Genomic DNA, 14514 nt, shown 5'->3' with positions numbered 1-14514 from the left:
CCTTCTGGGGGACCAATGGCCAGATCGATGGCTTTGGAAAGATGATTAAGAGTCAGATGGCTTGACCAGGACCCAGTAGGACAGAACGAGGGTCCTTCCCTCTCCTGTGTGGAACAGCTTCTAAGCCAGTGTGGTTGGATGGGCTGGTGCAGTAAACTTACCTGCAGGATGAGAGTGAGGGCAGGGGCCAGCACTGTGGCACAGCAGATCAAGCTGCCACCTGAGATGCCAGCATCCCATATGGGTGCCAGTTAGAGACCTGTCTACTCCACTTCCTATCCAGCTCCCTGGGAAAGCAGCAGAAGATGGCCCAAGTCTTTGGGCCCCTGCACCCACGTGGGAGACCTGGAAGAAGCTCCTGGCTCCTGACTTCAGTCTAGCACAGCCTGGGTGTTGCAGCCATCTGGGGAGTAAACTAGCGAATGGAAGAACTTTCTTTCTCTCTGTATGTTTTCTCCTTCTCTCTTTCTGTAACTCTTTCAAATAAATAAAATAAATCTGAGAGAGAGAGAGATCTGTCAGGAGACAGGAGAGCAGAGGAATCTGGCAGCAGTGGTGCCCCTTTGGGCAGGATCCTGAGTGTCTGACATGCTCCCACAGGTATAGTCAGGTTGAAAGGAATCCCTCCTTCTCCTTACTTAAAGCATAAACAGCATGTGCGTTGCTTGGGAGCGGGATAGATGATAGTAAGGTGTCTTTTATACTGACTTTCCTCCACAGTGGGCCAAGAAAAGCAGGTGAGCTTGGAGAAAGGCAGCCAGAAAGGAGTGAGAAGGTAGGGAGCTGTTTTCTCAGAGCTGACCGGCAAGGGCAGAAGGTCCAGACACAGCTTTGCTAGAGTAGCAGTCGCTTAATTTGACTTTATTTCCTGACAGTCTTCCCTCGCGGAGTATGGCCCTGTGGACGACCCGGCCCCCCACCCCCTAACTGAGTCCCTGGGAGGAGGAGAGATGAGGCACACTTTCCTGAGAGCTGGAAAGAAACAAAGTTCAGGACAGGAGTCCCCGAGGGACAGTCAGGGTAGGCTGAGGCCAGGCTTCTCCCTCTTCCTCAGTTCCATTCTGTTCCTCTTGAGTTTCTTCATCTTGGGCATTTGTTTTTTTTTCTGGACTCGGACGACCCGGACGACCCAGAGTCCCACAGCCAGAATTACCAAGAGCAAGAGGAGGAGAAGTCCCTTGGCCAGGAGGCAGAAGGGTGTTGAGGGCTTCTCAGAATAGCCAGGATCTGCGATGGAAGAAGCCGGGGAGAGGCCCCATCAGAGGGAGTGGTGGGAATCAGTGGGGACACCTCCCCAGATCCCACGGTGGATCTCAAGCTCACGATCGGCGGATGCCCCTTGGGAACTATACGTGTCTATTTTATGCACAGAGACTCAGGGACTGGGGTCTGGGGGGCATTCCCAAGCTGAGTGACCTTCGGCAGTTGGGAGCACTAGAGAAGGGGAAGGGCCCCTCCCCAGTGCCAGTGTCAAGCCTCTGTGGAGCGGGGCTGGGCTCTGGCTTCCAGCTCCCTGAGAAAGAAGGACTGGGGAAGGAATTGGTGCTCTGGGGCACGGGCTTCGCGTGAGCTTAGGGGTTGTCTCCAGATTCTGGTACCTGCACAGAAGTGTCCTGCAGAGATAGGACGGGACCTGATGCTGCTGATGGGGTTGCTGGCCCTGCAGGTGTACAAGAGGGCGCTGTCCCCGGGCCTCCAGGATGTTCTAAGGACGGGGCCCTCATGGTTTGTATCGGTGCTGTCCCCCGAGGAAAACCAGCTGTAGGTCACGTCCATGTCTGCCTTTACGAAGCATGTCAGGGACATGTTACAGGGACCTTCCCTGGAGATCTCAAAGTTCACTGTGATTTGGGGCTCCGACAGCCATTCTGGATGAGAGGAGACACAAAGACCCCACCACCACCACCCCCCAACACAGAGGAATTAGTGCTGTCCTCTGAGAGCTCCTTCACCCAAACAACAAATAAGCAAAAACAAAACCCAGCCTCCACCAAGCCTGTGGTTCCAGGGTCTCCGGGCAACTGCTAAGGTAGGCAATGCTGCCTTTGGCGTCTTCTGCCTTAAATGCCTCCTCCCTCTCACTTTTGTACTCCGCCTTCCCCCAATATCTGCTCTGCCTCCTTGATCCCATAAGATATAACCATCCCTCCGAGGGGCATTTATATTTTAATCAATTCCCTTCAAGATTCAGGGTAGATTCAATGTGATGACAGACACTGAGAAGTAGAGAGAAGACAGTGATTAGTAGCCCTTAAATCCCACAGGGGTAAAAGTCTCAAGTATGGATCAGGTGTTCATCCTTAGGAAACCCTAGAGGGTCTATAAACAAAGCCCCTAAGCCTTTGCTCTGCATTGGGCACCCACATGGATCAGCCTCAGTGCCCAGCGCCTCCTTGCTCTAGGTCACTGCAGCTGCATTTGCTGCAGCTCAGATACTGGGGCTGGGCACTCTGGAGACCGTCTTCTTCTGGTTCCAGTCCCTCAAGCCATGATCCCAAGTACTGAGACTCCTACTCCACGGTGGGAAGTTCAGGAGATTAGCACAAAGAAGTTTTACAGTTCCCAGCCTAAACTCACGGTAGATACGTAGATTGTAGTACTGCATGGTAGAGAGCTGTGATGTTCCCAGGTAGACTTGAGCTTGGTAAAGGCCGGAGTCCGCCCAGCTCAGATTCCTGATGAGCAGGGTGTGGCTGGTGTCCAGCCAGCTCAGTCGGTTCTCAAACTGTGGGTTGGTCACTCTGATGGTAGCTGGATGTCCGTCTTTCCCTGGCACCACGGTAGCAAGTGGCTTGTGAAAGTACCAGATGATGCGCTCAACATCTTCATCAGACGGTATTTCCAGGGAGAGGCTAACAGGTCCCTGGAGGACCGCTGCTACTTCCTCAGGATTCACATCATCTCCAGAGTCCCCTTTGGCTGCAGATCAAGGAAAAGAAGAGGGAGAAACATCCCAGCTGGAGTCTGGGCTGCTGAACCTGGCAGCAGGAGCTGTGGTTCAATCTCAGTTTTTGTTTCTGTGGTCTACACACTGCCTCCTCCACCTGCCTCTTCTGGCCCTAGATTTCCACTGCACCTGATTTTGAGAACCAGTGTTGCCTTCCAGTTGGTCGTTCAGCCTCCAACTTTCACCATCCACTTTGCCACCCTGAGGCTGCTCTCTGCTTTCCACATCCCCAGCTGTCCACATCACCGTGTCCTATACTGAAGCCACATCCTATTCCTTGTCGCTCCAGGAGAACTTACACATTCAACTCCAAAGGATCTTGCCAGCCCAGAATCTAGCAGGACAGGAGAACAGGAGGAGAGGAGCCAGTCCTGGAAAGGAGCTGGGGGTCACTCACCTTCAAGGAGCAGCAGGAGAGGGAGCAGCCAGAGAAGGACCGCCATGTCAGCAGCACGTGCCCCAGGAGGCGTCAGCGGGTCAGTCCCCAAGAGTGAGGTTAGGACAAGCTGTGAGGAGGCTCCTGGCAAGAGTGACTGACTGGCAGTCCTGAGGAGAGGGAAATAATTCTCACCCTAAGTGGCCACCCTCCAACTTCCTCCAGCCTCACTAAGCCCCTCCCTAGCGGCTTGGTCGAGTCCTCTCTCAGAGCCTGCTTATCAGGGTGGTTTGACCAGGGGCTTATGTTGCCATTCTCTAAGCTCATCTCAAATCTCACTTCCTAGGGGAGCCTCCCTGGACTCCCTACTCTCTGTATTCCCAGACCCTCAGATGTACCATCTGCTTGGAACCCTTAGAATGCTCCCAACCCATCATTTTGATCTCAGCATACTCTGCTCCAGCTCTCTCTCTGCGGATCCTATGTGGCTGTCATCGTCCAATCTGATGAGTATTTTTATCTCCCCAGATGGACTCCTTCTCTTGTTTCTTCTGTGGGTCCCACTATTGCTGGCCTCCATGCCGGACATGTGTTAGCACTCAACTGATCGCTTTAGAATAGATGAATGAATGAAATCTTTCTATGTAAAGCTAGTTATGTTCCATTTGAGAAACAATCCAGAGGGGAGAAATGTGATACTCTTAAAAAGCAGTTTGAACAAGAGAGTTGATGTAGGTTGTTGAAATTATGGAAATCATTCTGTGCAAATACAATTTGGTGAAAGCTACAGGAAATCAGGTTCAGGAGGAGACTGCTGGAGATCAGTGTAAGAAAAGACTTTCTGACAGAGCTCTGTCATGGCTACCACAGGAGGCAGTTTCTGTTCCTGATATTCAAGCATAGACTGGACAACGATTTGCTGAGATGCTCTGGTACCAGATGGATCCCCTAGCTGGATAATCTTTTCATTTAAATAAAGATTTTATTATTTATTTATTTGCTAGCCAGAGAGAGAGGGGAGAGAGGGCTTGATCTTCCATCTGCTGGTTCACTCCCCAAATGGCTGCAATGGCCCAGGTTGGGCCAGGCAGAAGCCAGGAGTCTGGAACTCCATCCACGTCTCCCATATGGGTGGCAGGGGCCATTTTCTGCTGCTTTCCCAGGCACATTAGCGTGGAACTGGATCAAAAGTGGAACAGTTAGGATTCAAACCAGTGCTCATACAGGATGCTGGCGTCATAGGCAGCAGCTTAACTCAGTGCACCACAACACCAGCCCCCTAGATAATCTTTAGTTTATTCCAATATTCAATTCCAATGAGTCTAAAATAGTGCATCTCAGGGTCAAGTGCACAATGGAGGCAGATGTGGTGAACTCTGACTCTGTGCTAACATTAACTATCCTTGGGTCAGCAAGTCCAGCACTCAATTAAATGAGTACGAAGTAGCTTCTATGGTCCGCATTGAAGGGTACTTCAAGAAATTTGTGGAAAAAAAGAAATGAAAATATATGTTTTTAAACATTTTTAAATAGAGCTTGCATTGTGGTATAGTGGGTAAGCTGCTGCCTGCAATGCTGCCATCTTATATGGGTGCCGGTTCAAGGATGCTCCACTTCTGATCCAGCTCCCTGCAAATGGCCTGGGAAAAGCAGTGGAAGATGGCCTAAGTACTTGATTCTCTGCTACTCACGTGGGAGACCTGGAATAAACTCCTGGCTCCCAGCTTCAGTCTGGCCTAGTCCTGGCCCTTGTGACCATCTGGGAAGTCCTTAATGGATGGAAGATCTCTTTCTCTCCATCTTTCCCTAACTCTTCAAACAAATAAATAACTCTTTTTAAAAAGTTAAATGTTTTTATTAAAGTTTATTTTCATCTATTTGAAAGGCAGAGCAACAGATCAAGTGGAATACCACACACACACACACACACACACACACAGAGAGAGAAAGAGAAAGAGAGAGAGAGAGAGCGTGAGAGTGAGAGAAGGAGAGAGAGAGAGAGAGAGAGGGCTTCCACCTGCTGGTTCAAAATGCAAGTGCCCACATTAGCCAGGGCTGGGCCAGGCCAAAGCCAGGTGCCAAGAGCTTCATCTGGGTCTTCCACATGGATGGCAGGGGTCTAAACTATCATCTACTTCCTCCCAGCGTGCATTAACAGGAATGATCGAATGGCAAGCAGAGTAACCAAGACTCAAACCAGCTCTTTTATGAGACATAAAATCCCCAAGCTGTGGCCAACACCGACCCAATTGTTGCAAAAAATTCTGAAACCCATTTTTCATAATATGCACTTTCCATGAACTTGTTGAAGATCCCTCCTATTGTCCTGAGTGCTGGGCAATGAGCAGTGGTCAATAATTTTAGGTTATGGCTTCATGGGGCTCCCAGGCTAATAACTGACCTTGGACAAGTAACTCCAAGTGTGATGAATCTTTCTAAAGGGAAAAATGAGGGAGCCTATAATAGTGAGGAGATTTAGCAAAGTTACAGTCAGGAGCATTGGGGGAAAGCTGTTAAAGAGAAATGATATTTAAGCTGAGACTCCCAAGGATGAGTAGGATCTGCTAAGTGAAGAAGAGAATGAAATGAATAGTTCCCTATGTATTGTTGCTTTTTTCAAATGGATACCTCTGAACATTTAATTTATTTATCAGGACTCAGGGAGGGGATAGTGTTGTGGTGCAGTGAGTTAAGCCACAGCCTGCAGTGCCAGCATTCCATATGAGTACAGGTTCAAGTCCTGGCTGCTCTACTTCCGATCCAGCTCCCTGCTAATGCACCTGGGAAGGCAATGGGAGATGGCCCATGTGCTTGAGCCCCTGCAACCACATGGGAGACTCAGATGAAACTCTTGGCTCCTGGTTTCCACCTGGACCATCCCTGGCCATTTGGGAAGTAAACCAAAAAATCTTTCTTTCTGTCTGTCCTTCTCTCCCTGTAATTTTTCTTTCAAATAAATAAATTAATTAAATTTTAAAAGCCTCTGGGATTAAGATTTTTTAAAAAGATACAATCAGGTTTCAGTCTGAATTATTAAATTTTTATATATATATATTTATATATATTTATTTTAAAAAAAAGATTATTTAGGCGCGCTCCCGCCCTCTGCCAGCTCTGCGGCTTCCTCCCTCCTCTGCGCTTCTCCCGTGGCCGTTGCTCTGGAGGCAGCCCGAGATGGCAGATGAGATCGCCAAGGCTCAGGTCGCCCAGCCTGGTGGCGACACGATCTTCGGGAAGATCATCCGCAAGGAAATCCCAGCCAAAATCATTTTCGAGGATGACCAGTGTCTTGCTTTCCATATTTCCCCCCAAGCACCAACACATTTTCTGGTGATACCTAAGAAACATATATCCCAGATTTCTGCAGCAGAGGATGCTGATGAAAGTCTTCTTGGACATTTAATGATTGTTGGCAAAAATGTGCTGCTGACCTGGGCCTAAAGAAGGGTTACCGAATGGTGGTGAACGAGGGCTCAGATGGCAGACAGTCCATCTATCATGTTCATCTCCACGTTCTTGGGGGTCGGCAGATGAACTGGCCTCCTGGTTAAGCATGTGTTAGGGCCAATTGTTCCTTTTCCAGGCAGTGATAAAGTTTGCAGTCTAATGTCAAACAGCATACTTTTGCCTGTGTATACAGATTGAGGAAATATTGGAGAAAAATAAAAACATACATAATAAAAGACAAAAAAAGATTATTTATTTGAGAGCAGAGTTACAGAGAGGGAGAGACAGAAAGAGAGGTCTTCCATCCACTGGTTCACTCTCCAGCTGGCTGCAACAGATGGAGCTGTGCCATCCAAAGCCAAGAGCCAGGAGCATTTTCTGGGTCTCCCACATTGGTGCAGGGGTCCAAGCACTTGGGCCATTTTCCACTGCCTTTGCAGGCCATAAGCAGGGAGCTGGATTGGTAGAAGAGCAGCCAGGACACGAACTGGCCCCATGTGGAATGCTGGTGCTGCAGGTGGAGGCTTAACTTTCTATGCCACGGGGTTAGCCCCTTCTCATTTATTTTAAAAAATAAAATTACACCCAGCAATGCAGCTCTTGGGTATATTTCTAAAGGAAATGAAATCTATGTCAAAGACATACCTGCACTCCCATGTTCACTGCAGCACTAATCATTACAGCCAAAATATGCAGTCAAGCTAGGTGAATGGAAAAAGAACATGTGATATATACACATGATAAAACATTATTCAGCTTTAAACATGAAGGAAATTCCATGATTTGTAACAACAGGGATGAACTCAGGGGACATTATGTTAAGTGAAATAGGGCAGGTGCAGAAAGACAAATAACACATGATCTTCTTTGTATGTGGAATCTAAAAACATGAACTAATGCAAGTAGAGAGTAGAATGGTGGATATCAGTGTGCAGCCAGGAGAGATGTTGGTCAAAAGAAACAAAATTTCAGCTAGACAGGAAGAGTAAGTTGAAGAAGTCTGTTGTACACCAGGATGACAATAGTTAATTAAAATGTAAAGCCTCAGTCTGTGATACCTGCACCCCATATGGGTGTTGGTTCAAGACCTGGCTGCTCCACTTCCAATCCAGCTCCCTGCTAATGCGCCTGGGAAAGCAGGGGAACATGGCCCAAGTCCTTGAGAACCTGTCACCCATGTGGAAGATCTGAAAGAAACCCCAGACTCCTAGCTTCGGCCTAGCCCAGCCCTAGCCATTGCTGCTATTTGGGGAATGAACCAGTGGATGGAAGATCCTTTTCTTTCTCTTTCTGTCTCTTATCTCTGTGTAACTCTGACTTTCAAATAAATAGATAAATCTTTAAAAAAAAAAAAAGTACCACACCCATTCTTTGAAAATGTCTAAGAGAATAAATTTTAAGTGTTCTTGCCACCAAAAAAAAAAAAAAAGAGAAGTACATGTGGTAACACGTAATTAGCTCTGGAGTCATTCCACAGTGTATACATTATTTCAAAACTATGTGCTACACACAAGAAATAGGCACAAAGTTTTGTCAATTAATATTAAAATAAATAAAGTTAAAGCATTGGGGAAAAGATAGCAAGGCCATGCGGGCAACGTTCAGAATTTAAAGAATGAGGATATCGGATTCCCTGAGAAGCACATGCAGAGGGTTAACAGGAATACAGCCCATGAAGAGAAAAGGGGAAGGAAGCAGGATTGAGGAAGGAGAGCCTCAGAGTGGAACGCAGATCCCACAGCCTGAGCTAACCCAGCAGGGAGTTCTGGAGCCAAGACAGTCTTTCAGAAGCGGGATCTTGGGGCAATGTCCAGGCCCCGGCGAGACCACCTTCTCTGGGCAAGAGTGCCCAGGTGCCGCTGCCCTCGCCGTGCACAGCCACCTGCTGGTGCCACCTGGCAGAGTGTGGATGCCGAGGGTGTTGCAGCCGGAGGCTGTGGGTCTGTTGCCTTGCAGCCGGAGAGCAGGGGGCGGATCCGTGCGTGGCTGCTTCAGTGAGTGTGCTGTGGCCAGAAGGTGATGTATTAAACTTATCTCCATAAATCAGCATAATCAGTCCATTGTGTCTACTGAGGAGAGGGAAATCATTTCCAACCCTCGTCCTCACTAAGCCCTCCCAGTCCACTGTGGAGGAAGACCCTGCTTACAGCATGCTTTTCTTTTCTTTTTTCTTTTCTTTGCTTTTTTCAAATCTAATTCTCCTTCCAGCTCATGCCTGCACTGTGCTCCAAAAGTGACTCCATTTCTCTCACTGCCCTGTACATGTTACTCCCTGGTGTAGAATTCTCTGCCCCGTAAGAACTCTGGCCTGGATTTCTGGTCTCAGTTCGAGAATGAGAGAACTTCCTGTCTTGTGAAATGTACAGAATTCCCAACTTAACTGACAATCCATCTCCCCTTCCCCGGCTTTGGATGTGTTTCAGGCTGCACGCCTGTGGTGACAGGGGCGGAGGTCTTTCTGCTTCCTCTCTGCTCACTTTGAGCTTAGCTCTTTCTCGCTGCTCCCCCGACTGTCCCCAGCTCAGGGTTGTTCTCCCCAGAAGGATGGAGAGGGTGCAGAGGTGAGAAACTGTCTGAGTCTGAGCAGCTTTGCACTCTGCAGGCCTGGCCCTCGGTTGAAAGAAACTATTTTCCCCTGAAGGGCAGTTTTTCCAATTAAGAGCTCCCGTTGGTTCCCTTTCTCCTGCCCTTGGCCCTAGGCAGATCCAGCTCAATCCTGCATGGTCCTTTGCAACTCCTTCTTTGGCCCCTGGGCATCTGGCCACACATATCCAGTCCTCTCTCCTCACTCCTCCAAATGTCCCTGTTGTGTGGCACCCAGGACAACCAAGCATGCTGTGGCTCATGAGTGTCCCTCAGCTGTCCACCTTCAATGTTCCTTTCCTGATAGATGCCAGCTTCTACATTGTGACACCCAGTTCTGGCTCCCTAGTGAGAGTCAGTTCTTAGTGCGTGATCAGCTTTAATTCTTCCAGGCCTGCCTTGGGCTCCTGCTCCCTCTGACTCTCATCTGCCTCCCAGTGCTGCCCAAGTCCTCGTCTTCCTGGCTTGATGTCACAGGCACTATCACCTCCTGTTTGGAGAAGAGATGGGAAGTCGCAGTAAAGTACCAGTTAGTTGCAAAGAAGTCTTTTGCCCAATCTTGCTCTCTCACCCTCCATCCACAGATGGGCTGGTTCTGAGAGCAGTGACACAGTTTCTCCTCAAGACTCAGTGTCGGCTCCACAAGGGGAGAGCTCCCTTGTTCTGTCTTTCAGTTCCTGACACCTGTCAGATTGTCAGTTCACATAGCCAAAGCAGGAAGAGATTCATTCTAACATCTTACTTATAGCAGACCCTGAAGATTCCTTGTAGCACAGCCTGTTCCCTCCCCTGATTTCTATACTGCGGTGGCAGGCAGTTTTCTTTCTTTTTTTTCCTTAAGATTTATTTATTTATTTGAAAGCCAGAGTTACACAGAGAGAGAAAGAGAGGCAAAGAGAGAGAGAGAGAGAGAGAGAGAGAGAAAGTTCTTTCATATGCTGGTTCACTCCCCAGTTGGCCGCAACCATTGGAGCTGTGCTGATCTGAAGCCAGGAGCCAGGAACCTCCTCCAGGTCTCCCACGTGGGTGCAGGGGCCCAAGGACTTGGGCCATCTTCTACTGCTTTCCCAGGCCATGGCAGACAGCTGGATCGGAAGTGGGGCATCCAGGACTCAAACCAGCACCCATATGAGATGCCAAGGCTGCAGGCAGTGGCTTTACCTGCTACGCCACAGCACCACCCCAGCAGGTGGTTTCATGACTGAGTTCTCCATGCAGTTCTCACCCTGGGAAATCCCTGCACTTTCCTGCCTGTGGACTTTTTTTGAAGCAGTAGAAGGCCACTCACCAAGTGCAGGTGCAGCCAGGAAACAGAGGGGTTATACGGCGGCCAGTGGAGCATCGAGGAGGTAGATAAATGTAGGCATATGGCCCAGCCTCCTTCACTTCCGTGAGAGAATTCTGGGGTGTGTTCTCCACAGCTCCTTGAAGGGAACCAGGTCCACAGCATTAATCAGCTACTAACATATTCCCTCTTGGCTTCTCTCCCTTGTCTGTCTCATTTTCCTCATTCCTTCTTCTTGGATCTTCTCCCAGAAAAATTTCCTCCACCCAAGTTCTTATCTAAAGGTATGCTTTGGAGGAAAACCACATTAGGGCGTTATAACATGTGATAAAGTAGTTGCACCAGTAAAATGTAAACCTCTTGCTGTGGTTTGGGTGCTGAATGTCCTCAAAGACCTGTCTGTTAAAGGTCTGGTCCCCAGAGTCTTCAGAGGGTGGAAGTTTGATGGAATTACAGTGTCTGAAGGTGGGCCTTAGGGAAGAGATTCATTTTGGCTGCAGTTGCTGACACTTGAGCTGGAATTCAAAATACAGGATGCCAGAGTCACAAGTGATGGCTTAACCTACTGCATTACAATGCTGGTCACATTAAAACCAGATTTATTTATTTATTTATTTATTTATTTATGTATTATTTGGGGGGGGAGACATAAGGAATCAAACGGGTTTTTTTGCTTCTTTATGATGAGAGAACATATTTAAATGCCTTATTATTCATGGTGTTCCCTTTTACTCTCAGAGATGGAGGATTGGAGGATACATTGCATGGTTACCCAAGAACAGGAGCAAAATATTACTAAAGAGGTAACAGTGAGATTGCCTTGACTGTCAAGAAACAGTTTTTATTTTGTGTATTTTTTTCTTCATACTATTTGTTGAACTCTTTGAAAACTTGTCATGGGACCCCAAATCCTATTAAGCTGGGTGATAAAAATGCCACCTTAAGTGTTAAAGTGATCATATTAAATGTTAAAGTGAAGGTATAGAGATAGGATTAAGTGTTAAAGGGATCATATAAAAAAGATCAAGTATCTGGTAATAATAATAGATGGAATTAAAAAGGAGAGAAAGTCCAACTTGGAACGCAGTCCACACAGCAGACTCATAGAATGACAATTGCTTTAAGTAACACCCTGACCTCAGAATCAGTCCTTAAGGCTTCCTGATCTGGCTGAAAAGCCTGTAAGAGCATTTCTGGCATGGAAAGCTAAGACACTATGGCAAAAAATGTTCTACATGAAGGATCTCTGTGAGAGAGACCCCAGTGGAAAGAAGGGGCCATCAAAGAAGGAGGCACTTTTCTCTGAAGGGATGAGAGAACTTCCACTTTGCTTATGGCTTTGTCTAAATACAGATGGAGTTTGTAGTTTCAAAAGGCTTCCATAGCCTAGGCAGCTCATGTCAAGAGCCTCAGGTGATCACTGACGTCATACCTCAGAGTGTTAATTGTTAAATTAACAACAGAAGTCACTGTGCACTAACTCCCCATGCAGGACCTCTGTCCTCAATGAGTTGTATTATGAGAATAAGCTAAAACTAGTTCTCAAACAGTTTTGTGTGTGTGTGTATGTGTGTGTGCAAATTGTTGAAATCTTTCCTTAGTATAGAGTTGGTCTCCTGTGTACAAAGTTAATTGAAAATAAATCTTAGGGGCCACTGCTGTGGCGCCCTGGCCTGATGCGCCGGCATCCTATATGGGTGCTGGTTCCAGTTCCAGCTGCTCCTTTTCCAATCCAGCTTTCTGCTATGGCCTGGGGTAGCAGTAGAGGATGGCCCAGGTCCTTGGGCCCCTGCACTCGTGTGGGAGACCCAGAGGAAGTTCCTGGCTCCTGGATTCGGATTGGTGTAACTCCGGACATTGCGGCCATCTGGAGAGTGAACCAGTGGATGGAAGACCCCTCTCTCTGTGTCTACCTCTCTCTGTAACTCTGTCTTTCAAATAAATAAAATAAATCTTTTTTTTTTTTTAAAGAAAATCTTAATGGAGAATGAGACTGAGAAGGGGAGAGGGAGGAGGAGAAGGGGTGGGAGTGTGAGTGTGGGAGGATAGATCTGGTGGGAAGAATAACTATATTCCTAAAGTTGTACTTAGGAAATAAGAATTTAATTAATAAATTAACAAAACAGAAAAAAGAATTCAAGGCCTCAGGCCTGTACTGTGGCATAGTGGGTAACTTGTGGCACTGTCTTCCCTTATAGGCACCAGTGCAAATCCAGGCTGCTCCACTTCCAATCCAGCTACCTGCTAATGCACCTGAGAAAGCAGTGGAAGATGGCCCAAGTGCTTGGGCTGCACCCACCTGGAGACCTTGAAGAAGCTCCTGGTTCCTGGCTTCAGATCAGCTCAGCTCTGGCCATTGTGATCATAGATCTCTCTCTCTCTCTTCTCTCTCTCTCTGTCTCTCCCTCTTTCTTTCTTTCTTTTTTCTTTTCTTTTCTTTTTTTTTTTTTTTTTTTGACAGGCAGAGTGGACAGTGAGAGAGAGAGACAGAGAGAAAGGTCTTCCTTTTCCTTTGGTTCACCCCCCACAATGGCCACTGTGGCCAGCGTGCTGCAGCCAGCGTGCTGCAGCCAGCGTACCGCGCTGATCTGAAGCCAGGAGCCAGATGCTTCTCCTGGTCTCCCATGTGGGTGCAGGGCCCAAGCACTTAGGCCATCCTCCACTGCACTCCCGGGCCACTGCAGAGAGCTGGACTGGAAGAGGAGCAACCAGGACAGAATCTGGCGCCCCGACTGGGACTAGAACCCGGAGTGCTGGCGCCACAGGCAGAGGACTAGCCTAGTGAGTTGTGGCGCCGGCCATACTCTGTCTTTCAAATAAATAAATAAATCTTTAAAAAAAGAGTTCAAGGCCTCTCTTGACTTTTCTGGTCAACCCTGCAGATCTGGAAGGAGGCAGTAAGTGGGCAGTGGATGAGAGCAGGCCCCTGACCCAAACCGTTCGGGTTCCTTTGTCAGGAGAATGGTATGCTCAATACTCACTTTATAGAATAGTGGTAATAATCAGATGAGATAATGTCTATTAAGCACTTAGTACAGAGCTTGTCTTAGTGTGAGGCTCAGTGAATGTGAGTTGTGGTTATTATTGAAGGCTGGTGAAGCATAAAGGTCATGGGCTTTGGCATTATGAAGACCTGGGGCCCCTTGGTAATTGGTCAGGATCTGTGACTGTTGAAGAGAATGTGCAGGAAGTCTCTAACACAAGACACATGGGCAGGTTCACTTGAGAACCTTAGCACCAATCAGCCCTGGTCTGTGAAGTCAGTGGGCATTGCTGCAGGACGTACAGTCAAGGTTGCAGTTTCCATACCAGACCAACCCCTTATGTACACAGAGAAGTAACTTGCTAGGCTGACCCCCTAATCACACAGCCTGAACAATTCATTGCTAGTCTCTCAGGCGTCACAGATGCCATTGTGGGTCTCTCTCTCTGTCTCTCTCTCTCTCTCTCACACTTCCCTCGGCTCATCTCTGCAGTACAGTTGGTCTAACATGGACCCGCCCTGTGCTCCTCCAGGTGGCATGTTCTCCGAGTGCCCATTCTTCTTGCCCTCAAGTGTAGGTTTTGCACATCTGCATCAGAGCCAATGGGGAGACGGTAAAAGCACTTATTCCTGTGGCCCCACTCTGAACCCGCTGAGTTGGGATGGGAGATGAAGGGGTTTGAGAGATGGGACCGAGGCATCCACAGGCTCCTCAGGTTCCCCAGGTGGTCCACTGTAAGCCAGAGTTTGAGAACTACACACCCAGTCTCCTCTTCTGTTCTGTTGGCACAGAGAGGAAGTTCCCCAGCCAGTCATGTCCTTTGTCTCCAATCACAAAAGGTTTCTTTTCCCCTGGGCACAGCCATGAAATACACTCTGCTTCCTTTTTGGAC

At 48.0% G+C, this 14514-nt stretch overlaps 1 protein-coding gene and 1 pseudogene across 1 annotated transcript; one reads left to right on the top strand and one right to left on the bottom strand.

Annotated features, from left to right (window-relative positions):
• Positions 1 to 830: 830 nt before the first annotated feature.
• SLAMF9 (SLAM family member 9) lies at positions 831 to 3510 on the bottom strand. Its single transcript, XM_002715269.5, has 4 exons — positions 3345 to 3510; positions 2578 to 2919; positions 1599 to 1868; positions 831 to 1227 (listed from the first exon to the last, which is right to left on the bottom strand). Exons 1-4 carry the CDS (start codon positions 3388 to 3390, stop codon positions 1016 to 1018), a joined length of 870 nt encoding a protein of 289 aa, XP_002715315.2. The 5' UTR covers positions 3391 to 3510; the 3' UTR covers positions 831 to 1015.
• Positions 3511 to 6419: 2909 nt separating this feature from the next.
• On the top strand, positions 6420 to 7016 carry LOC100344239 (adenosine 5'-monophosphoramidase HINT1 pseudogene; annotated as a pseudogene).
• Positions 7017 to 14514: the final 7498 nt, after the last annotated feature.

The sequence above is a fragment of the Oryctolagus cuniculus genome, chromosome 7 (genome assembly GCF_964237555.1).
Source record: "Oryctolagus cuniculus chromosome 7, mOryCun1.1, whole genome shotgun sequence".
NCBI lineage: Eukaryota > Metazoa > Chordata > Mammalia > Lagomorpha > Leporidae > Oryctolagus > Oryctolagus cuniculus.
Note: the sequence above shows the minus strand (reverse complement) of the source record. Positions and strands in the feature narration are given on the sequence as shown.

Bases quoted from the DNA above. Each gene is read 5' to 3' on its own strand.
- SLAMF9 (XM_002715269.5), bottom strand. From the start codon at position 3,390: ATGGCGGTCCTTCTCTGGCTGCTCCCTCTCCTGCTGCTCCTTGAAG. The intron at 2,920-3,344 runs GTGAGTGACCCC...CTTGATCTGCAG, and splicing joins TCTCCTGCTGCTCCTTGAAG to CCAAAGGGGACTCTGGAGAT. The intron at 1,228-1,598 runs GTACCAGAATCT...CTTCCATCGCAG, and splicing joins TGCAGGACACTTCTGTGCAG to ATCCTGGCTATTCTGAGAAG.